The sequence below is a fragment of the Oryctolagus cuniculus genome, chromosome 11 (genome assembly GCF_051225735.1).
Source record: "Oryctolagus cuniculus isolate XC-2025 breed Fujian yellow rabbit chromosome 11, ASM5122573v1, whole genome shotgun sequence".
Taxonomy (NCBI): Eukaryota; Metazoa; Chordata; class Mammalia; order Lagomorpha; family Leporidae; genus Oryctolagus; species Oryctolagus cuniculus.
This window is the reverse complement of record NC_142877.1, coordinates 115,492,393-115,515,292: the sequence shown is the minus strand read 5'-3', so window position 1 is coordinate 115,515,292 and position 22,900 is coordinate 115,492,393. Positions and strand designations below refer to the sequence as shown.

The 22,900-nt window shown below is 63.5% G+C and overlaps 1 protein-coding gene across 1 annotated transcript; it reads left to right on the top strand.

Moving 5' to 3' along the window:
- Nucleotides 1-424: 424 nt before the first annotated feature.
- NPTXR (neuronal pentraxin receptor) lies at nt 425-22,178 on the top strand. Its single transcript, XM_089309078.1, has 6 exons — nt 425-466; nt 1,396-2,322; nt 13,165-13,378; nt 15,410-15,657; nt 18,597-18,776; nt 19,019-22,178. Exons 1-6 carry the CDS (start codon nt 425-427, stop codon nt 19,241-19,243), a joined length of 1,836 nt encoding a protein of 611 aa, XP_089165204.1. The 3' UTR covers nt 19,244-22,178.
- Nucleotides 22,179-22,900: the final 722 nt, after the last annotated feature.

The window sequence follows — 22,900 nt, the reverse complement described above, 5'->3', positions numbered from 1 at the left end:
CAGAAAGAAGGTCTCTCCCTCTCCCTCTCCCTCTCCCTCTCCCTCTCCCTCTCCCCCTCCCCCTCCCCCTCCCCCTCCCCCTCCCCCTCCCCCTCCCTCTCCCTCTCCCTCTCCCTCTCCTTCTCCCTGTCCTCTCCCTCTGTGTTTCTCCCTTTCTCTCTGTAACTCTTTCAAATAAAAATTAATGAAACAAAAAAGCTACCACTGCCAGCAGGATTTGCAGAAACACGAGAGGCACAGTAACTGTCCCCACAATTAATGAAATGACTCGTCCCAGGTCACACACCGGGAACAGGCAGAGACAGGGTGTGAACTCAGCCTCTGGCTGCAGAACTCATGCAGAATCCATGCCCTCCACCGCGAGGGAATTTTGCGTCTTAAGCGGTTTGGGGAGCACTGCCCGGTTCATAAGCAGGGCAGCGACATGCTTGCAGCACGAGCCAAGTCATTCCAGGGGGCCAGCACTGTAGCGCAGGGAGTTAGGCCCCCGCCTGCGATGCCAGCAGCCCATGTCAGAGCGCCGATTGGAGCCCCGGCTGCTCCGCTTCCGATCCAGCTCCCTGCTTAATGCAGCGGAATGCACCAGGACCCCCAGTGACTCCCGCACCTCCAGGGCTCCCAAGGGTCTCCTGTTGCCTCGCTCCAGAGGGCCCCCATTCCCAGCTGCAGCAGGAGCACCCACAGCCTGGGCACCCACACCAGCCAGGAATGGCACCGTGGAACGTCAGAGCCGGAACTGGATTGCAAAGAACGGTCGAATTTTTTTAAATTTTTTAATTGCCAAGTTAATTTTTAACAAAATATATATAGAGACATCCTTGACAGGAGAAAGTCAAACACTCCCCCAGCACCCCCACAGCACGGCCCACTCCCATTCCCACGGTGCCATCTGTGCCTGGTCTAAGGGCTCAGCAGGCTTCCTCTGCTCCTCCGCCTAACAGGGGCTGCTGTGCCCCTCCCCAGGGATTCGGCATGAGGAATTTTCTGGAACCCCTGGAGTCAAAACTTTTTTTTCTGGATGAGGGGAGTGACCCTTCAGGCAGGTGCAGGTGGGAGGTGACAGGCAGGTCAATCCCGCCCCCAGCCTGGCCTGCCTTCCTCTCCGGCTCCCACTCCATCCCCATCCGGCAGCCCGGGTGCCCTTGGGCAGCGCTGCCTCCCTGGCCTCAGTTTCCCCGTGTGCGTATCGCGGGCATTGTCCACAGGGGGCTGAACAGCCTTCGAGCTGGTAGCGCGGTCAGCGCGGGGCCCCGCACGCAGGAAAGTGCCCCTGCACCGGCAGCTGTGGCCACCGTGGGCATCAGGGGGACGCCAGAGCGCAGGACCCGAGTGGGCTCGCCCGGGAGCCCCGCGGCGCGGCCACCTGGGCACCGCCCTCTGCGCCCTGCGCGGTAGCGAGATCCAATCCCGGGCGCCGTCTCCCGCCCCTCGCCGCCTTCCCGGCGGCGCCCCCAGCTGGGCGCCCGGCACGCAACGGGTGCGGGGCTGGGCCACGGCCCGCCCGAGGGAGCGAGTGGGGCGGGGCCGCCTCTCCCGCTCCCCCTCCCCGCCGCCGCCGCCGCCGCCTTCTCCTCCTCCCGCCGCTCGGGCTCAGAGCGGCGGCAGCAGCAGCCGCGGCCACAGCTCCGGCTCCGGCTCCGGCTCCCGCGCCCCGGGCCCCGCGCCCCGACCCCGCCGCCGCACCTGCCGGGGGCCTCGCGCGCCCCCGCCGCCCGCCTCACGCTGAAGTTCCTGGCCGTGCTGCTGGCCGCGGGCATGCTGGCGTTCCTCGGTGCCGTCATCTGCATCATCGCCAGCGTGCCCCTGGCGGCCAGCCCCGCGCGGGCGCTGCCCGGCGGCCCCGACAACGCCTCGGCCGCGTCCCCGGGCCCGCAGCGCAGCCTGAGCGCGCTGCACGGCGCGGGCGGCTCGGCCGGGCCCCCGGCGCTGCCCGGGGCGCCGGCGGCCAGCGCGCACCCGCTGCCGCCGGGGCCGCTCTTCAGCCGCTTCCTGTGCACGCCGCTGGCGGCCGCCTGCCCGTCGGGGGCCGAGCCGGGGGGCGCGGCGGGCGGCGAGCGCGAGGAGCTGCTGCTGCTTCAGAGCACGGCCGAGCAGCTGCGCCAGACGGCGCTGCAGCAGGAGGCGCGCATCCGCGCCGACCAGGACACCATCCACGAGCTCACGCGCAAGCTGGGCCGCTGCGAGAGCGGCTTGCCGCGAGGCCTGCAGGACGCGGGGCCCCGCCGCGACACCATGGCCGACGGGCCCTGGGACTCGCCCGCGCTGCTGCTGGAGCTGGAGGACGCGGTGCGCGCCCTCCGGGACCGCATCGACCGCATCGAGGTGAGCGCCGCGCGGCGCGCCGTCGGGGGAGCCGCCGGTGGGAGGGGCGCCGCCGCGGGTCTCCGAGCCTCTGGTGCCCCGTGTGCGTGGCCGGGACGGGCGGGCGGACGGATGCGGGTAGCGAACGCAGGCAGGTGTCCGGCGCAGGGACTGAGGCGCGGGGGCGCGCCAGAAAGTCGCTCCGGATCCTCTTCCTTCCAGGGGCGCCTCCTCCGAGCCTCAGTTTCCGCGTCTGCAGAATGGGCCTAACAGGGTCCACTCACTGCCTCTCCAGCCTATTCCCTTGCTGTGGACATCCCCAGGGCAGCACCAGCCCTACACTCGTTCCATGGTCACGTGGTAAAGATGGCTATCGGGAAGACTTGGGGTCTGAAGGGCAGGGCGCGAGTGTCCCACGACAGCCCCGCTCCCCCCCCCCAAGGCCAGCAGCTCAGATGTTGCGCCCAGCCTCTGACCCGCTGCCCTGGGAGGGGGTCCCATCCTGCTCCCCCTCCCGCACTCACCTTTCCCAGTCTTTGCTGGCTGAGCCTCCGGGCCCTGCACAGAGCGACCCTGGGCCAGTCATTTGCCCTTTGGAGCCCCACGGCCACCTTCTTCCCCGTAAGAACAAAGCCAGGGTTCCCGGAAGTGGGGGTCAGACCCTGAGACAGACTGAGCAGGACAAGGAGGTGGAGGCACTGAGCGCCCCCCTACCCCTGGCTGTGCACTGATTTCCAGATGGTTCAGACCCAGGGTGGGGCGGGGTCTGGCTTACCTGGGGCACAGCTGTCCTCCAGGAAGTCTGTGCCCCACAGGCTGCACGGCCACGGCCCCTCCTACAGGTGAGGGAAAGCCGGCTCAGGTGCGTGGCTGATGCAGGCGGCAAGCCAGGCCAGCACCCCTCTGCCCCGCTGCAGCTTTGGGGAGCTGGGGTTTCTATGCTGACAGAGCCGGGAACGGAGGATAACCAGGGGAAAGCGCAAAGTCCATGGGGAAGGGGGGTCTCAGTTCCCTCGTCTGTGAAATGGGGCTACCAGCTGCACCTGCCTCGTCGGGGTGCTGGGGGGATTAAGTGAGTCAACCCAGAGGGAGGGGGCAGGCAGGGCCTGGCCTGGCCCTGGGCTCAGTCCGGTTCAGCCATTGCCATGTTTATTATTAGGCTCCAATATTACTGATTTTTCAAGCACAGCCACAGCCCAAAAGGGGAGCGAAGCCCCCTCTTAGAACACGGGTTTTATTAGTGCATAGAAACAAGATCTGGTTTGCACCACGCTCCTCTCGCCTGCGGTAGCCCCAGCCCCCACGCCCAGATGGCACAGGTGGCTCCTCCCACGTGTGGGGCTGGCAGGGCCGCGCTGGCCCTGCACCTGCGCCGCCAGCACCTGCGGCCCTTGGCAGGGTGGCCCTCCCTCCGGTGAGCCTCCTGGGGTTGGGGGATCCTGGCAGCTGGCGTTCGGCAGTAGGGCGGCCTTCCAGGCTTGGGGAGCCCTGGCTTCCCCCGTGCGCCTCCCCGACAGTGGCACGCTGCCGCCATGCCCAAAGCTGAGCGACTGAACGGGGACTTCGCGGCCCTTGTCCGATCCTCACGTCCTCCGGGTCCCCGTCCCTGGGCTCCTAGACAGCTCTCCCACCTGTCCGTCTTCCCCCTCACTTCTCTCCCACCTGTCCATCTTCCCCCTCAATGGTTTGGGGCCCTCGGCTGTCTCCTCACTTCCGCTGGTGAGCCCACCCGTGGTTCCGTGCCACTGTGGGGCCCCGAACAAAACCTCACTCTCCAACGCAGGTTTCTTTCCCAAGCTCCAGGCCCGTAGGTCCAGTGCCCTCCCTCGGGGGTCCCGCCAGCCCCCAAGCTCAGTGCCCCAACCTGAATGCACACCTCTGCCATCCTGGGTGTGCTCTGAGCAGCTGTCTGGGCTCCTCCCCAGTGGTATCTGCACCTTTGCTGCAGCCTGTCTGTCCTACCCCCACCCTCCTCCTCCAGGAAGCCCCAGGATCTTCCTTAAGCCCCTCAGCCTGTTCCCAGGCCGCCCCGGGGGTCTGGTCCAACTCTCAGTTCTGTTTTGTTTCTGCCTGACTCACCCCCAGCACATCACCTGCTCCTCACACAGGAGTCTGCTCTGGGGACACCTCCTCCTGGAAGCCTTCCCTGATGCCGCTGTCCTCCACCCGTATTTCTCACACTTCCCTGCCCATTCCTGCCTGGTGTGTCTCTCCCTCGCCTTCCCACCCCGCTGGGTCGGCGGGAGCCACCCTGGAAGGCGTTGTCTTTTCTGTATTTTTATGTTTGCTGTTATTGTTGTTCATTGGAGAAAAGCCAAGAGGTTTGTGGGGGAAATCCCACTTAACTGCCCCATTTTCTCCCTTTCCACCGTCCGCACGGGGGCGTGGGGTGACTGCCACCTTAGTGAGCGCTGTGGCGTCCGGGCTCACTCCCGCAGTGGCCGGGGGCTGGGGCCGAGGGCTGCCTCCTCCGGTCCCCGCTGGGTGCTCAGGCAGGGTCCAGTCCACGCAGACCGCCGCTTGTTGTTTTCTTTTTAAGGCCGTTGACTTATTCCTGCAGGCGGAATCCCTAGGGTGGCATTACTGGGTCAGAGGATATTGACTTCTCGTGGCTGTGGCCAAGAACCACTTTCCAAGGGAGCCGGGCCGCGCGGGCATGCCCGAGTTCCGTCTGCACACGGAGTTGGGTGCAGTGAAACTCCGAGGTTGTTTTACACAGCGCTTCCAACAAACAAGCGCAAGCCGCACCCCTAGGCAGCCCCACAGGCTGGCCGCGCCGCTCCGTCCAGCACTGGGAGTCGTGGCGAGGAGTTGCCCGATGGTGCTCCGGGCAGACTCTGGGTCCGGGAACGGCAGGACTTGTGCCGTGAGCACAGGAGCCTCACCCTGTCTGAGCACTGCCCATGTGCCAGGACGGTGCCCTATCTCGTTTAATCCTCATTAAACCTCTCTGGGGCAGGTACTTTTCTACCCCCGCCCCTTTTACCCAGAAACGAGGGTTCAGAGAGGGTCAGGAACGGGCCGGGGTCACACAGCAGTGGAGCCGGGCTGGGACCGCGCTGGTGTCTGGCCCCAGAGCCCTGGTTCTTTAACTCTAGACCCTCAAGGAGGTGAGACACCAGGTGAGGGCGGGGCCTGCTGCTGACAGGTGGCGCTGGGCGGGCACTTAGCAGCGTCCACCGGCGTAGATGAGGATGAAGAGGGTCCGAGAATCTGGGGGGTGTGGAATCGGGCACTGGTTTGCCACCCACTGCCTTGGCTCCTTTCTGTCTACAAAATGGGGCAGCTCCCCCGTGCTCCCCGGACCTCCCGCCAGCCTCAAATCTCTTGGGACCAGGATGGCTGGGCGGTGCAGGGCAGGGTTCTCTCCTCTGAGTCTCAGCTTCCTTACCTGTAAAATGGGTGGGAGGAGGGGCGGGTTTGGCCAGGGCCCCTTTGGCCTCAACCTTATAAACTTTCTGGAGAGAAACTGGTTGTGGGGTGCAGCCCCGGGCCCCCGTGTGCCCAGTCCCCAGCCTCCGTGTCTCAGGGGGCGCTGCAGAGTGGCTCACGGGATCTCTTGGTGCCTGTCGGTCACCCATGCACTTTGGTGACCTTGCTGCCCATTCTGGAAACTTCTGCTCCGTGGACAGTGCAGGGGTTCGCGAGGGGCAGAATGGAGGCTTCCTGTCTGTTGGCCTCTTGTTTGAGGTATGGGCTTGCAGCCCTGACGGAGGGCTGTAGCCTGGAGCTACAGCGTGGGGTGGTCTTCCCAGCACCCACCTGGGACCCAGATCACCTGCATTCAAATTCCAGCTCCCGGGGCCCTTAGACAAGCGACCTCATGTTCTCAGCCGCACTTTCCTACCTGTGGAATGGACATAAAAAAGCAGCTCCTCCCTGGTGGGCAAAATGGAATGATCCTTGGAGCTCCGCGATCGCTGGCACTGGAGACAGGACCCAGGCTCCACCCACCTGGCACTGGAGACGGGACCCAGGCTCCACCCACCTGGCACTGGAGATGGGACCCAGGCTCCACCCACCTGGCACAGGAGACAGGACCCAGGCTCCACCCACCTGGCACTGGAGACGGGACCCAGGCTCCACCCACCTGCAGGCTCCACGCCCCTCCCCCATCTCCTGGTGGGCACTCCCTGGGGAGGCCCTGCCCCATTGCTCCTGCTGCTGGTGGGAACTTTATTCTAGAAAGAAGCCTTGCCTCTCGGGGGGCCACTGCGCCTCAGTCTTCCCATCTGCCAAGTGGGAAGGTGTCCTGCTGAGGTTCCCTTTCCTACGGCTGCGCCCTGGAGCAGCCGCTCAGGCAAAGGCAGGGCCTTACTCGTGTGTGTTGTTATTATTATTATTATTATTATTATTTACTTATTTGAAAGTTGGAATTAGAAAAGGAGAAACAGAGAGAGGTCTTCCATCTGCTGGTTCACTCTCCAGATGGCCACAACAGCCAGGGCTGGACCAGGCAGGAGCCAGGAGCTTCCTCCGGGTCTCCCACGCGGGTGCAGGGGCCCAGGCACTTGGCCGTCCTCCACTGCTCTCCCAGGCGCATTAGCAGGGAGCTGGGTCAGAAATGGAGCAGCCGGGACTCGAACCAGCGGCTGTGTGGGATGCCGGTGTCGACAGCACCCTCCCGCCGGTCTGGTGCTTTCCCCCTGGGTGTGGAGTCCGTGGCACCAGCGTGTGGCCCACATCCGTGGTTTATCTGCTGCTGTGTGGCATTTCGTGGCATGGATGTCCCCAGTTCCTCCAGCCGCTTTCCCGTGGGTGGACACCGTGGTTCCCGATGTGGAGGCAAAGCTGCTGTGATGGCCTTGCGGGGTCTCTTGGTGGCCGCCAGCCCTCGCGTCTCAGGGATCTGTCCCGGGAGTGGGGCCTGGCGTGGATGCAGCATCAGCACGCCATGCCAAACGTCCCCAGTGGCTGCCGGAGCTCACCGCCCCCCTCCCCCAGTGCAGACCTGGCCAACCTCGGGTGGGTATTAGCATTCCCCGCTCTGGTGGGAGAGCGGCCGGCTCTGTTCCTCTGATGACTCGTGGCGTGGAGCACCTCTCACTGGGCTCACTGGCCAGCTTAGGCCCGTGGGGGGTGCGGGGACCAGGGGAGAGCCTGGTGTCGTAGTCTTGGCCACATCCTCCCCCTGGACATCTGGGGACAGGCACTGGGGCTGCCAACCCCAAGTGGAAGCCCTGCTTGCTCCAAGCGCACTGGGACTGAGGGACCTGCCTGGGGCCCTGGGGCCACATAGCCCAGGCTGAGCCAAGACCACAGCCCAGCTTTGGACCCAGAAGGTGTAGGGGCAGCCAGGACCGGCAGGGGGCGCCCCACGTGACCGCGTCCAGGGTGGCTGGGGCTGGAGGGACCCAGGAGGGTGTGTGGATGCACCCCGCCCTGGCAGCCCCCTGAGAGGGCCCCCCTTCCCATTCCCTCGCCCGTTTGGGCGACCAAGGCCGTAGACGCTAACCTGGCCTCTGCCCCACTCTCCCTCCCCATCCCTGCCCAGCCTGGATGGAGACAGAGCGGCCTCCAGGAGGGGGCGACGTGGGCTCCCCACCCCGCCCCTCCTAGGTGCCCGCCCTGAGCCCCAGCCGACCCCTGTCCTGAGTCCTGCCCAGGCAGAGCCCGCCTTTCTGTGGCCGGCGCGGGGAGCCTCTGAGAGCCCTGCCCGTGCTGTGCCCACCAGCAGCACCCCAGGACTCCTGCTCCACTCACAGACGAGGACTCCGAGGCCCAGGTTCTGTGGCGGGCATTTAGCCCGCGGTGGGCCTCCAGGGCCCCTACTGCCTCTCAGCAAGAGCAGAGAGGCAGATCGGTGGCTGTGACACTGCAGGCACAGTTACTGTGCCCACTTTGCAGATGAGGAGACTGAGGGTCAGAGGGGCTGAGCACGCGACCTGTCTGACGTGAGACTCTCTGTCGGCGGCCACCACGCTCTTGTGCCCTCTTGTCCTCTCCCTTCAGGGGGGCTCCCGTCAGAGAGGGAGCAGGCATTGGGCAGTGGAGGGGGCAGGGCCCGGAAGAGCGTCTGTGGCAGCAGGGGCAGCATCGCCCAGGCCTCGGGCTGGCAGGGACTTCGACAGCAGTGACCGTAGCCTGCTGGGGGATGAGGACCGTGTCGGTGGGGGTGGGGGCTGGTGAGAGATTTTTGAGCAGGACTTGCAGTCTCTGTGGTGGCCTCTGGCTGCTGTGTGGCTGAGGGCTGGAGTCGAAGCTGGGCTGCGGTGCAAGGGATGGGGGCCTGGACCAGGGGGAGGCAGAGGGGCTGGGGGAGGCGGGGGAGAGGCGGGGTTACATCTGCCATCAGAGACTCTGCTTTGGGATCACCCCCCCCCCCGGATTTTTTTTAAAGATTTATTCCTCTATTTGAAAATCAGAGAGAGAGAGAGAGAGAGAGAGAGAGAGAGAGAGAGAGAATAGAGAGGAGAGAGAGAGAGATCTTCCATCTGCTGGTTCACTCCCCAAATGGCTGCAACAGTCAGGACTGGGCCAGGCTGAAGCCAGGAGCCTGGAGCTCTTCCGGGTCTCCCACGCGGGTGCAGGAGCCCAAGGACTTGGGTCATCCTCTTCTGCTTTCCCAGGACACAGCAGAGAGCTGGGTCGGAAGTGGAGCAGCTGGGACTCGAACTTGCACCCATATGGGGTGCCGGCACTACAAGCAGCAGCCGCACCTGCTACACCACAGTGCTGCCCCCTCCCTGTTTTTTTTTTTAATCATTGTGGATTATTGTGGTCCAAAAGGTAGAGGGGCTACACCATCCAGGTCCATACCCAGGTTCAACGACAGAACTTTCTGGACATCTGAGGCCCCTCTGAGACCTCCCCACCCCAGCGCGTCTGCCGCGGGGTCCTGAGATGGCGCTGGGCCCGCCCCAGGTTCCTCATGTTTCTCACCTCCCTGGGTCTCCCGCACGCAGGCACCACCGTGGTGAATGCGCCACACCTCGCAGTAACGGTGCCAGCTGCTCGGGACGCTTCTCTCAGTGTAACGACGCCAGGGGAGGTTCAGGGCTGGAGCCGGGAAGGAGGAGCCCTCTAAGGGGCACCCGGGCGGTGTCGTGGCCACAGCTGGCAGCTGCTCCAAGGGCACTGTAGCTGTGGGTTTAGAACTTACCGCAACAGCATGAGACAGTAGTGTGGCGGATCTTCTGCAAATAGGAAGCCGAGGCACGGCACCCTAAGCCACGAGGTCACCTGGCTGGTGGAGCCGGGCTGTGAGCCCAGGGGGGCTCACACAGGACTTGGGGGCAAGTGAGAGGCTGCGGCCCACACTGCTGCCCCCAGAGCCTGTTCACTCCCCCCTCCCTCCCCGCTGGCCCCGGAGCACAGGGCAGCATGCCCACCTTGAAGTCCTGGCCTCCCGCGGCCTCCTGCAGGAAGGGAGCTGACCCTGCGGGGGCCAAGGGGTGGGCTTTCCCCACGTCCTCTCCATGCCGGCCCTGGCCCCTCCCTGAGGCCGTCTGCGCTGTGCCCGCGTGGGACTTGTGCTGGCTGTGAGGGAGACAGGACAGCCAGCCCTGTGCCCACTCAGCAGACTGATAGACTGAGACCACACTGCCGGGACAGAACTGAGGAATGGGCTCAGGTTCCAGAATCAGGGGGGCCCCGCTGCAGTTTGTGTGGCTTTTTTGTGTGTTTATTTGAAAGTCAGAAATAGAGAGAGGTCTTCCATCCACCAGTTCACTCCCCAAATGGCCGCAACGGCCAGGGCTGGGCCAGGGAAGGCGTCAGGAGCTTCCTCCGGGTCTCCCATGTGGGTGCAGGGGCCCAAGCGCCAGGGCCACCCTCCACTGCCTTCCCCAGTGCGTTATCAGGGAGCTGGATCAGAAGTGGATCAGCCGGGACTCGAACTGGTGCCCCTATGGGATGCTGGCACTGCAGGTGGAGGCCCAACCTTGTACACCACACCGCTGGCCCCCGCTGTGTGGCTTTCGGCAGGCGGCTGCACCTTTCTGGGCCTCCGTTCCCCCATCTGTTAAATGGGCCTCCCAGGGTGCAGAGAGCGGGTGGGAAGGCCACACAGGGCCCGTGCTGCTGTCGGCATGCTTGGGACGGAGCACGAAGGAGCCCTGCACACGCGTGGCTGCGCTGGGCCTGGAACCCTGGGCCCACATTTTCCATCTGGAGCTGGGGGCAGGGATGGCCACGCGTCACAGCCCGGCCTGCGGCAGATGGGAAGCGGGTGGGAGTCGTGTTCTACTGATGCAGACCCTGGGGCGGCCAAGCCCCCTCCTCCCTGCCACGGCTGTCATGGAAGCCCAGCTGGTGCGCCTTCCTCGCTGCCCGCTACCCGCTGCCCACGTTCGCCCGTGCTGCTAGCCCTCGGGGCCTGTGCTCCCTCCTGTGGAGGCTGGGCGGATGCTTGGTGGAGAAGGAAGGTGGCGGTCCTGGGGTGTCCTAGCGCTGTGGCCGGTCCTGGAGGGCTCCCCCTCGGCTCCCCCGCCGTGACATGGTGGTGCTGAGAGCGGCTGTGAGGTTCCCGAGGACACACGTGTCAGGTGCCACGCGTGGGCCTGGCGCTCGGTCTCATTCCAGGTGGACATGCTGAGTGCAGAGCAGTGCTGGGGGCAAAGAGGCCCTGCCTGGCCCCCTGCCAGCCCCGCCCTAGGCCCCCGGGAGCTGTCTGCCTGGGCCAGGGTTTCCGGTAGGCCCAGCCGTGTGTGGTGGGCCTAGGGGCAGTCCGCGGCCAGGGGCCCCATCTGCTCCTGCAGTGGGGCTTCGTGAGCCCCCCAGGACCTCTTACTCCCACCCTTTCCCTCCGTCGGTCCTGGAGATGGACAGAGTGAGGCCTGTTGTCCCCATTTTACAGGCAGGGAAACTGAGGCTTTGGGCTCGGTCCACACCTGAGCCAGCATCTGTAGGCACCTTGGGAGTTGGGAGGAGCCCTGGAGACAGTGAAGGGCGGTGTAGCTGCTGCACCCCTGCCACGCCCACCTCCCCTGGCCTCCACCCCTGCACAGTGGGCCGAGCAGGCATCTGGCAGCTTGGGCGGCTGTGACCTTGTGTGGGACGTGGTAGAGGATGAAGTGGTGGGAGCCCCATCCCTGCTGCTTCCTGGGGTCCCTTCCCCGAGCCAGCCTGGGCCACCTCGGAGACTCCCTGTCCACCCGTCTCCCAGCCTCCACTCATCCCTTGTGGCTCCCCGCCTCCAGCAGGCGGCAGGAGCTGGGTGGGAGTTGGTTCCAGACCCCCAGCCCTCTGGGGCAAGTCACTTTCCTCAGGGGAGTCCCTCGTCAGAGCTTGGGGACGGAGAGGACCCCCAGAGGGACGGCAAGGGCGGGTGGCGAGAGGCACTGAGCGAGGGTGAGAGGAGCCGGGGCAGCGGCTCAGCCCTGGCCCTGCCGCCTTCTCCTGACGTGGCCTCAGGTGACTGCCCCCGGCTTCCCTGCCTGGGGAGAGGGACACAGTGCCACCCACGGCGTGGATGTTAGCAGATTCATGAAGGGAGTGTTTGTGGGGTCCGTGCTGGGGCACCCCCCTCAGGTCTCCCTGCCACGCCCTGGCCCCCACTCTGGAGCAGGAGTTGGGCCGGACCCCTCCCCTCCACTCCGTCATGTCATCCTGACCACGTCCTGCACACGGGACCTTCCAGGTCCCCGGATGTGCAAGAGGAACGGTGGTGCCAGATGGCAACCCCAGCCGCCCCCACCCCCGGGTGCCGGGGCACAGCCGAGTGCCCATCCCCCAAGCCCCTGGTGCCAGGCCCCGTCACTGTCCTTGGCGGCGGCTCCCATGTCTCCGGCACACTCTGCCCCCGGCCCTTTGATGCAAGGGATCGTTCATCTCCTTGTCACAAGACTAGAAAATGGGCTGAGAAGCTCAATGATGTGCCCAGCGTCACCCAACCAGTGACCAGCGAGGCCAGGGTGGGGCCAGTGAGGCTGGAGGCCCCCTGCGCTCGGCCCCGCGTCGTGCGTGGTGCTCAGAGAATGTATTCTTGGTTTTCTGTCTTCAGCACCTGGGACAGTGCCCGGCACATAGCAGGTGCCCACTGAACGCTCAATGAGCTCACGTCTGGGGCTTAAGCTTGGCGCAGGGCCCAGGGCCAGGCTGAGCGGAAACTGTCCAGGCCCCTGGGGAGTGGGGAAGCATCAGCCTTGTCAGTGGGGTCTGTGGAAGAGGGAGGAAGCCAGGGAGATGCCGGAGATTTGGCTCCTGGTCGCTCACTGAATTATTAATCTGCTGATGCTTCCGCGACTTCTCTGCAGGGACTGCCCTTCCTCTCACAGGAGGGGGATGGAGAGCGCCCACCCCACTGGCACCTGTCCCAATTCTCCTGCCCTCTGACGTCTTGGGACAGGCTGGGGGGGGGGGGCTCTAAGCCTCTGTCCTCATCCGTCCTGGGCTGCAGAGAGGGTGTCGGTGCCCGTCCTGGAACACTCTGCCTGGACAGTGTGGCAATGAGCGGGCTCCATTTTTGCTTATCAATGTACCACGTAATCCTTTGCACAGCTCTTCCAAAAGGATGCAATTGTCCCATGAGAACACAAATTGAGAGAGGCCTGGGATTTCCCCAGGGTCACACAGCAGGTTGGTTCCCACACTGGACTTGAACCCTGGGCTGTGTGACTTGAGAGTCTGCAACCTTACCCACCTGCTTCTGGCTGAACCACCTGGATCCGCCTGGTGGATCCCAGAACTGGCACACAGCACCGCTAGCGAAATGTGGCGGGTGACTGAGCTCGTGCCCCCCTCAGGCCTGCCGGTGCTCGGCCTCCGGCTGGGGTGGAGCTGGCGCCGTCCCCATCTGGCGCAAGGCAAAGCTGAGGCTCACCTGGGGTCACCCAGCAGGGGTGGGGGCATCCCAGCGCCCTGTGCCTCTCCTCCCTGCCTCCTCCCAAGGGACCTCACACGCCCCGCCCCCTTCCCGAGCAGCAGGAGCTCCCAGCCCGGGTGAACCTCTCGGCCGCCCCCGCCGCGCCCCCCGCCCTGCACGCCAAGGTGGACGCAGCGGAGGAGCAGCTACTTGCCAAGGTGCTGGCGCTGGAGAAGGAGCGCGCGGCCCTGAGCCACAGCAGCCACCGGCAGCGGCAGGAGGTGGAGAAGGAGCTGGAGACCCTGCTGGACCGCGTGGCGGAGCTGGAGCACGGTGGGTCGCGGGCCCGCGGAGGGCGCGGCGCACAAAGGCTGCCTCCGACGGTCCTCGGGGTCCTCAGGGGGCTGCGGCCTGGCAGGATGTGCGGGGGAGGAGGCTGGGGACCGCCAGCCGGACAGCACGGTGGGGGTGTTACTGATCACTGCCACAGTCGTCGCTAACCATTCCCACTTTCTGATGCTTCCTCTGTGTCCTGGGACTCAGCCACATTGTTTTGTTTTGTTTTGTTTTTTAATATTTATTTATTTATTTATTTGGGAGGCAGAGTTACAGGCAGAGGGAGAGAGATCTTCCATCTGCTGGTTTACTCCCTAAATGGCTACAACAGCTGGAGCTGGGCCGATCTGAAGCCAGGAGCCAGGAGCTTCCTCTGGGTCTCCCACGCGGGTGCAGGGGCCCAAGGACTTGGGCCATCCTCCACTGCTTTCCCAGGCCACAGCAGAGAGCTGGATCGGAAGTGGAGCAGCCGGGACTCAAGCAGGCGCCCATATGGGATGCCGGCACTGCAGGCGGAGGCTTAGCCTACAAAGCCACAGTGCTGGCCCCCGGGCCAAGTTCTTGGTATATCTGCTGATTTAATCTTCACAAGCTCTAGCGATTTTCACAAGTGAGGAGACCGAGGCTCGGGGAGGTCAGGTGACTTGCCCAGGGTCACACCGCCAATCAGGGGCAGGAGAGGCAGCCTCGTCTGGACACAGGGTCTCCTGAGGGGGCAGGGACTGCCTTGGCAAGAGGCTGCAGGGCAGGGGGTGGGGGCGGGCAGTCACTGGGCTGCACCTCTGAGCAGGTCGCTTCCCTTCCTGGTCCATGCAATGGGTTTAGAGGAGCAGTCACTGAGCCCCTGCCTCTCACCGTGAGGCGTCACACAGTCATCTCCACCATCCCCACCCCCCGCATCTCATCCAGGCCTGGGAGTCCTGGCCCAAGCCCTCCCCGGTGAGTTAGGGGTGGGGGCATCCCAGGGAGTCTGGAATGACTAAGTGGCGGCAGATGGCCATGCCCAGGGCGCCCACCCTGGGGTGGGTGTGGCAGGTGTGTCCCCTCCACTTAGGAGGTGACCCCCTCTCTCCCCCTGCAGAAGCCCCCGATATTCAAGATACAGAATCCCAGAAATTCTGAGTTGCAGGACACCCTGAAAGCCAGGGAGTCCCAAGGTTTTTTCATTCAGATCTCAGCTCTGCTACACACTAGCTGTGTGACCTTGAGCAGATTGCCTGACCTTGCTGTCGAAGTCTCCTCTACAAAACAAGGATTACAATCGTGTCTACTGTGTAAAGTTACGAGGAATGATGTAATGTGTGCAAAAGCACTTAGAGCCATGCCCGCCAATAGAAAGCACCGCATAAGGCCCATTACACAGGCAACAAGCTCCCAAAACAGGATTTTTTAAAAATATTTATTTATTTATTTATTTGAAAGTCAGAGTTACAGAGAGAGGGAGAGACAGAGAGAAAGGTCTTCCATCTGCTGGTTCACTTCCGCAAATGGCTGTGATGGCTGGAGCTGAGCCAGGTGGAAGCCAGGAGCATCTTCTGGGTCTCCCACATGGGTGCAGGCGCCCAAGCATTTGGGCCATCTTCTGCTGCTTTCCCAGGCCACAGCAGAGAGCTGGATCTGAAGTGGAGCAGCCGGGACACAAACTGGCGCCCATGTGGAATGCTGGTGCTGTAGGCAGCACCGGTCCCAAAAAAGGATATTAATAGCCAACGTTTGTTGAGCATTTCCTGTGAACTGGGTTCTATATATAGTCTGTTCCCTTCTGCCCTCACACGACCCTGGGACGGAGTAAATGATCCTATTTTACTGAGACCCAGAGAGGTCAAGTTCAACTTGTGGGAGGTCACACCGCTGATGAGCGGTGGAGGCAGGATTTGAACTCAGAACCCTTGGGCTCCAGCTAGGGCCCTCAGTACAGAGGCGGAGTGGACCTGGCCGTGTGGGAGTGCCCATGAGCTGTTAGCCCTCATTCCAGAGTGTGCCCCGTGCGCCCCACGCTGTACCCTGATCCCTCTCCCTGCCCCCCAGGGTCCTCAGCCTACAGCCCCCCGGACGCCTTCAAGATCAGCATCCCCATCCGCAACAACTACATGTACGCCCGCGTGCGGAAAGCCCTGCCCGAGCTGTACGCGTTCACCGCCTGCATGTGGCTGCGGTCCCGGGCGGGCAGCCCCGGCCAGGGCACCCCCTTCTCCTACTCGGTGCCCGGGCAGGCCAACGAGATCGTGCTGCTGGAGGCCGGCCCGGATCCCATGGAGCTGCTCGTCAATGACAAGGTGGGAGGGGGCTGGGCAGGGACGGGCAGGGGGTGGGGGGGCGAGACAGGCGGGCCTTCCTTCCCAGAGCACCTGCCTCACCCTGGGCCCCACCCACGGGCTGCCTCCTTCAACTGTCCTGCTCAGTACCTCTGCTCAGTGCATCTCACGCAACTGCCATGTGACAGGCGGGGTTCTGGGAGGATCCAGGCACCAGGCTGGCTGAAGAGAGGCTGAAAATCCAATAGCAGAAGGGAGTGAGGCTCAGAGAGATGAAGTGACTTCCCCAGGGACCCAGCTCCGGAGGCTGCAGGCTCTGCCCCTGGACGCAGAGCAAAGACAGGCAGTGGCTGCAGGGCCTTCCTGCGGGGGGCGCTGGTGGCCTCTCTGCCCTTCTGCCCCCTGGAAGCTCCTTTGCCCTTCCCTGCAGTGGAGGGGAGAGCAGTGCCTTGGCCAGGCTCCGGAGCCTGGATGCCGGGTTTGAGCCCTGGGTCCGCGTCTCACCCGCTGTGTGACCCTAGAACGGCCGTTTACCCATCCTGTGCCTGAGCTTCCTCGTCTGTGTCTCGGGGGTGGTCCTATCCCCGCCGCCAGGGCTGTAGTGAGAAACAAGGGCTTCGGTGCACGTTGAGGGCTTTGAGCGGTCCTGGCCCAGTGCGAACCCCGACAGAAGCGGGCTCATGAGCACTTCTCTCATGTTGTCTCCTCTGATTCTCCCCACAGCACTGGGGTGTGGGTGCCTTCAGTACCCCATTTTGCAGACTGAGGCTTGGAGTCAGGAAACAATGCAACCTGGCCACACAGATGGAGGGAGTGATGACGTGATTTGGGGTCTTGGGCTCCAGAAACCATCTCCTCTTTCTCATGCCCAGCCTCTTGCCCCCACACCCTGCCCCTGGCCTGGAGACAGGGGAGACATGGACATGATCCTTGGGGGGAAAGCGAAGCATCTAACCACCCCAATGCCCCTTGAAGTCCCTCCCTCTGCCTGCCTCACTGCTCTAGGTCCTGCAGACATTTGGAGACCCCCAGAAAGTGAAGACACAGGCCACACCCACATGTGACCTCTCAGAGCCACTAGGAGTGCTCAATAGGGGTGACTTTCATGGGTGTTGTGGAGGAGGAGGAAGGAGATGGGCCCGGGCGGCAGTAAATTTCCCTTAAGGCCCCGTCAGCCCTAAGACCACTAGGGAAGCTGGAATACACCTAGGCCCCGCCACCCTGTTCCCTTCATCACCCCCTGGCTGCCATCCTTGGTCTTGCCCTCGGGGCCCAGTTTGTCCGAGAAGGATTTCAGCACCCTGGACAGCGCCCTGCCGCCCAGGCCAGCACCCTCCTCCAGTTCTTTTAAGTCAGCTGCTCCCTGCTCCTCGCCTTTTTTTTTTTTTTTTTTTAGATTTATTTATTTATTTATTTATTTAAAAGTCAGAGTTAGAGAGAGAGAGATCTTCTGTCTGCTGGTTCACTCCCCAGATGGCTGCAACCGCCAGAGCTGGGCCAGGAGCTTCCTCCAGGTCTCCCACGTGGGTGCAGGGACCCAAGCACTTGGGCCGTCTTCTGCTGCTTCCCCAGACCATTAGCAGGGAGCTGGAAGGGAAGCGGAGCAGCAGGGATGTGACCCAGCAGCCATAAGGGGTCGCAGGCAGTGGCTTTACCTGCCGTACCACAACACAGGCCCCTCCCCGCTCCTCGCTCCAGCCCCTAGGACTTTGTCCATCCTGTTCCTGTGTGGAATGATCCGATCCCGTGATCCTTCCAGATGGCCTGTGTTCTTATATCCCCCTCTTTTTTAAAAAAAATAGATTTATTTATTTATTTGAAAGAGTTGCACAGAGAGAAGTAGAGGCAGAGAGAGAGAGAGAGAGAGAGAGAGAGAGAGAGAGAGAGGAGGTCTTCCATCTGATGGTTCACTCCCCAAATGGCTGTAACAGCCAGGCTGCACCAATCCAAAGCCAGGAGCCAGGAGCTTCTTCCAGGTCTCCCACATGGGTACAGGGGCCCAAGGACTTGGACCCTCCTCTACTGCTTTCCCAGGCCACAGCAGAGAGCTGGATCAGAAGTGGAGCAGCTGGGACTCGAACTGGTGCCCATATGGGATGTTGGCACTGCAGGTGGCAGTTTTACCTGCTATGCCACAGCACTAGCCCTCACCCCATATCTCCCTCTTCCTCCAGACCTTCACAGCCTCTGTACCTACCCCCGTGGTCTTATTATTTTGTCCTGTATATTGTTCCCTCCTGTGCAGACACAGCTCAGTAAAGGCTGGGACCAAATCCCCAATGTCCAGGATAAGACCTGGCACCAGTAGACCTCAGAGAGTGTTACATTAAATCATGAGCTCAGAACTTACGAAGGAGCCCTTTGAGAGAACAAGATCCATGGAGAGCAAGTAGATCTCATCTCCTTGGCCAACTCCGATCCATCTGCAGTCACTTCCCAGAGCTCTGTGAGGAGAAAGAATCTGGGGCTTAGTCTAGGCTCGTGATTGATTAGTCATGTCTGCCTTGGGTGGAGGAACAGGCAGCGGCTTTGTGATTGCCACCGTTTGTCTAACCTCACTCACGGAAGCCCAGGGATGAGAGAGCAGCCTCCCAAGGTCACACAGAGCCAGAGCCAGGGCTAGTGCCCAGGCTTTGAGTCTAAGGCTCACTGTGCCCGGCACGGTGTGAGGTGCCACTCCCACCCCACATGACCCGTAGGCCTACGAGAGAGGGAATAAACTCCCTAAAATCACTGACAACCACCCTGCAGAGTTGTGTGTGGTCTGCAGGAAGCCCCCTGGGGAGGTCATGGGGAAAGAGGGCGTGGGGTCCAGGCAGGATGCTGGACTGGGAGGAAGGGCAGGGTCAGGCCTTTGGCCGGACCCCGGGAGGAAGAACCCCGATCTCTCATGCCCCGCCCCACTGCTCCAGCCTTGGGCTCGTGGCCCCTCTGACTTGGGGTTGGGGGCCTGTGTCCAGGTCGCCCAGCTGCCCCTGAGCCTGAAGGACAACGGCTGGCACCACATCTGCATTTCCTGGACCACAAGGGACGGCCTGTGGTCTGCCTACCAGGACGGGGAACTGCGGGGCTCCGGTGAGAACCTGGCGGCCTGGCACCCTATCAAGCCTCATGGGATCCTCATCCTGGGCCAGGAGCAGGTATGGTGCGGGCCGGGGTCGGGGTGGAGGCCCCCCACAGAGCCCCTGGGGGGGGCAGAGGGAACCGAGACCACAGCAGTGGTCGTTTGTGTCTTGCCTCCCCACTCTGCAGATGGGCAGACTGAGGCCACAGAGAGCTGAGACCTGCCCTGAGGGTGGGGCTCCAGGCTCTGGGTCTGCCTGCCTGTCTTATCTGCTCCCTCACGCCACGTCTCTCTTTTCTCTGCTGTTCTCTCGGCCAGGATACCCTAGGTGGTCGCTTTGATGCCACCCAGGCCTTCGTTGGAGACATTGCCCAGTTCAACCTGTGGGACCACACCCTGACGCCTGCGCAGGTCCTGGGCATGGCCAACTGCACCGGGCCGCTGCGGGGCAACATCGTGCCCTGGGAGGACAGGCTGGTGGAGACCTTCGGGGGCGCCACCAAGGCCGCCCTAGAGGTCTGCCAGGGAAAGGCCAAGGCCTGAGGACCACCTCGGCCAGGGCCCCTCCCTCCCGACACTTCCGGGGCCTCCAGTGGGACCACACTCTCTCCCACCCACCCTGCCCTGGTCTTGCCTCCAGTGCCCGCCCCTCTTCCCACCCCTCCAGAACACCAAGCCCTGCGGTGGGCGCCCCCTCACCCCACCAGGGGAGCCAGCCCCTCATCCACAACAGGTTGAGCTGGGGGAGGCCAGGCTCTGCCGCCCTCCTGGTGGTGCCCCGATGGGCTCCCCCCACCCCCACCATCCCCTCAGTCACACCCGAGCCCACAACCCCCACAGCAGCTCCATGGCTGTGTCTGGGGAAGGTCCACCTGCTCAGTGCTGGCCGTGGCCCTGTGCACTGCTGTCCCCCTCCGGGCCCCCCAGGCTGTGGACAGGTGGAGATGACGCGTCCGTCTGTCCACCGGCTGCAGGCAAGGGCAGCAGGATCTGGATGGAGCCCGCCTTCCCCGCCCCTGCTCTTCCCCCCTTCCCCTGTGGCTTCGTGTGCAGTGGTCTGAGTGTTGGTTCCGCGCCTGGCCCAGCCCCACCTGTTTCCAGGCCCTTCCCTTCCCAGCTCCAGTCTGGAGGTCTAGGGACCAAGACCCCAGGAGGCCCAAGGACCACAGTTACCCCCTTGTGCCCACCCACAGCTGTGCCCACAGGCATGGTCACCCCTTCTGCTCTGTGCCCGGTCCAGCCTGGGCTGGGAACAGCATAAGGCAGAGCTCCCTGTCCAGGAAGGTGCCACCTCTGGCCACATTACCTGCCCCCTTCTGCACCCCTGGGGCAGCCAGGAAGAAGCTGAGAAAGTGGGGAGGAGTGTGTAGTGGTGGGCGGAGCTCTGGGTGGGAGGGAGGAGCCCCTGGTTCCCAGCCAGCCCTGCGGCTGACCTGCTGTGTGGCCTCCTGCCGAGAGCTCTCCAGAGCGAGCGGGAGATGGTCCTTGATTCCAGGTGGACACAGTGAGGGAGGCCCAGGTTCTTTGCAGGAGCAAGTCCTAGGACAGGGCAGTAGATGCGCTCAGGCCAGTCACCGCTTAGGGTCAGCAGCGGGCCCTGGGGGTCAAGGGCTAGAGCAAGGCTCCAGGAAGACCAACCTCACACATGGACTGCAAACCTCAGTGGGGAACCTGAGGGGCCAGGGCGCTCCCAACATGGCACGTGCAACAGCTTCCAAACACCTTGGCACCCAGGAGGTGGGGCAGGAAGGGCAGGTGGTCGGCTGAGGACGCACATGTCCCTTCTTGCTGCCGGCCGCCTCGCAGGCGTCTGAGCAGCTGCAGGCTACCTGGCCCAAGCGGGCCCTGGCATCTCCTGTCCCCCTTTTTGTTCCCTGTCTCCATTCCCTGCGGCCACTTAGCCTGAGCCGTGACGCAGGAGCAGCAGGCTGTGGGGCCCGGTGCCACGGACGCTGCTCCAAGCCTTGTCGCCTCCGGCCCCCAGCTCCTGTTTCCATTTCGAGAGCACACATAGATCACGCAGCATCTCCGGTCCAACTCCCCCTGGATGAAGAGAGACGGCAGCCCCAGCCAGAACCTGCTGCCATCTAGGTTGCCTGGGAGACAGCCAATGACATCAGCGCAAGTGCTGGGTCAAGCGTCTCAGCACCATGACGTGTGCTGTTGCTGGGGTGACGGCAGCACTGGGGCTGGGGCTTGGGGGGCACGGAGCTTTCCTGTTATTTCTGTCATTCCTCAGAAGGAGGTAGCTTTTGTGGCGGCCTGGGGAGGTCCGGGTCTTAGGAGGGAGGTGCCAGCAGCGGCTCGGTCGCTTGAGCCCCCCCCCCAGAAGCATCACCCCAAGTCCTTTGTGCTTTGTCACGGTGACGATGACCCGTGGGGTGTCTGAGCTCCTTCCCCACCTTGGTCGCCCTGGCCAGAGAGACAGCTGGAGATCCTGGTGTGGGGGTCACTGGGGAGGGGCCTGGCTCCTGATTTCCAAAGACCCCCCAACACCTCCCCCCCCACACTTATTATGTGTACACTTCCCGTTCGGCTGCTCCCACGAGGAAAGGGGCTGGGACTTTGCTCAGCCCGCCCCGAGCGGCCCCTGGCTCGTGAGAGGGGAGCCTGTGTCGTGCCTGTCGTGGCATCTGGCACTGAGCCGGCATCACCGAGCCCACTCTCACGACACAGCTGCAGGCCGGGAGTCTTCTGAGCCCCACTGCACAGCTGAGGGCATGTGCCAGCAAGTGACAGAGCCCAGAGCAGGCGACATCCAGGCCCCGCCCGGTCAGCCCCAGGGGAGCGGGTAGGGTGGGGGGTGGGCCCCTTGGTGAAGCTCCTTAAGGAACAGGTGTCCCCCTCGCCCTGCTCTGACTCCACTGGAGTTTCCTGGGGAGCTGAGAGGGGAAGGGAAGCTGAGCACCCCCAGACCCCCAGGAGCCCCGGGGGGGACGGAGGAAGCCCCCGTCCAGGTGCTTCACAGCTGCTGTGGCCGCGGTGCCTCTCGCCATCCCCGACTGTGCAGGAGCTGGGTTCGCAGCGGTGTCGGGGTGGGGGGGTCCTCGTTTGGCAGGTGAGGAGCTGTGACCCAGAGAGGATGAGTGACCCCTGCGGAGACAGGAGCCCAGCCCTCTCACGGCGCTCGGGCCTCCAGCACTCGGGGCCCCTCTTGCCCTACAGCTGGCCCCAGCACACCGGAGTCTTCACGCCTTCCTCCCAGCTGCCTGTCCGTCCCCCAGGGCCCTCCCTCCCCCAGCCCCCTCCCCTGCCCGGTGGGGAAGGGGCTCCGGCCGGCAGTGAGCATGTCCAATTGTCCCCTGCTGTGCCGTTACTGCCCCCGCCTCCCCCGCCTTCTTCTCGCCCGATTTTGTACATAAAGTGACCCGAGACACGTGTGTGTGCGTGTGTGTGTGCGCGTGACCCACGTCCTGGTTTTGTTACCTTTCATTTTTGTAAATCTGAATGATCAAAATAAACATGCAGTTTACTCTGAGAGTCTTCTCGCCAGGGAGGGGGTGGCCCTGGGTGGGTGGTGGGGAGGCAAAGGAGGTCCCCTGGACTGCCCCCCACCCCGATCCGGTTCTGTCCGGTCGCAGGCTCGGACGCGGCTCGTTTCCCAGGGTGTGTGCAGCACGCAAGTCCCACATGGAAAGTGCCCCAGTTCCAGCAACTGGGCGGTGACCTCGTTCCAACATGCCATCCCCACCGTGCGCCCCAGTTCTGGGATCTGGGTCCCTGATTTGTCCTCTGGGAGTCCATCTGCCCCGGCCGTGTGCCTGCACCCCCAGTGTTGCATTTTGTGGGGTTCCCGGGGAGGTAGGGGTAGGGCAGAGAGAGGGCTCCGGTGGGTGTCAAGCCCTCCCCTCCCCACCACCCACCTGGACTGCTCTGGCACGCCCGGCCCCTGCCCCACCCATGCCTGGCAGGGTCCTCGCTGTCACACCATCTCAGGAGCTCAACGGCCCCGTCCGCTTACTCTGTCAATATTGTCACTGTTCTTGTTGGCCTGGTCCCCCCATCAGGGGTCGGGGGTCACAGCAGGACAGGGCTCCCCAGCCTTTCCCAAAGCTTCCCAGGCTCCCAACAGGACCGACTTCAGTCCGTGAGGACCAGGAGGCTGGTGGCTGCACGGGCTCTGCCCACAGGACAGCCGCGACGTCTCCCGAGGTGGCTGCCGCGTTCCTGCGCCGCTTCCAGTCTCCTCCAGCGCGAGTC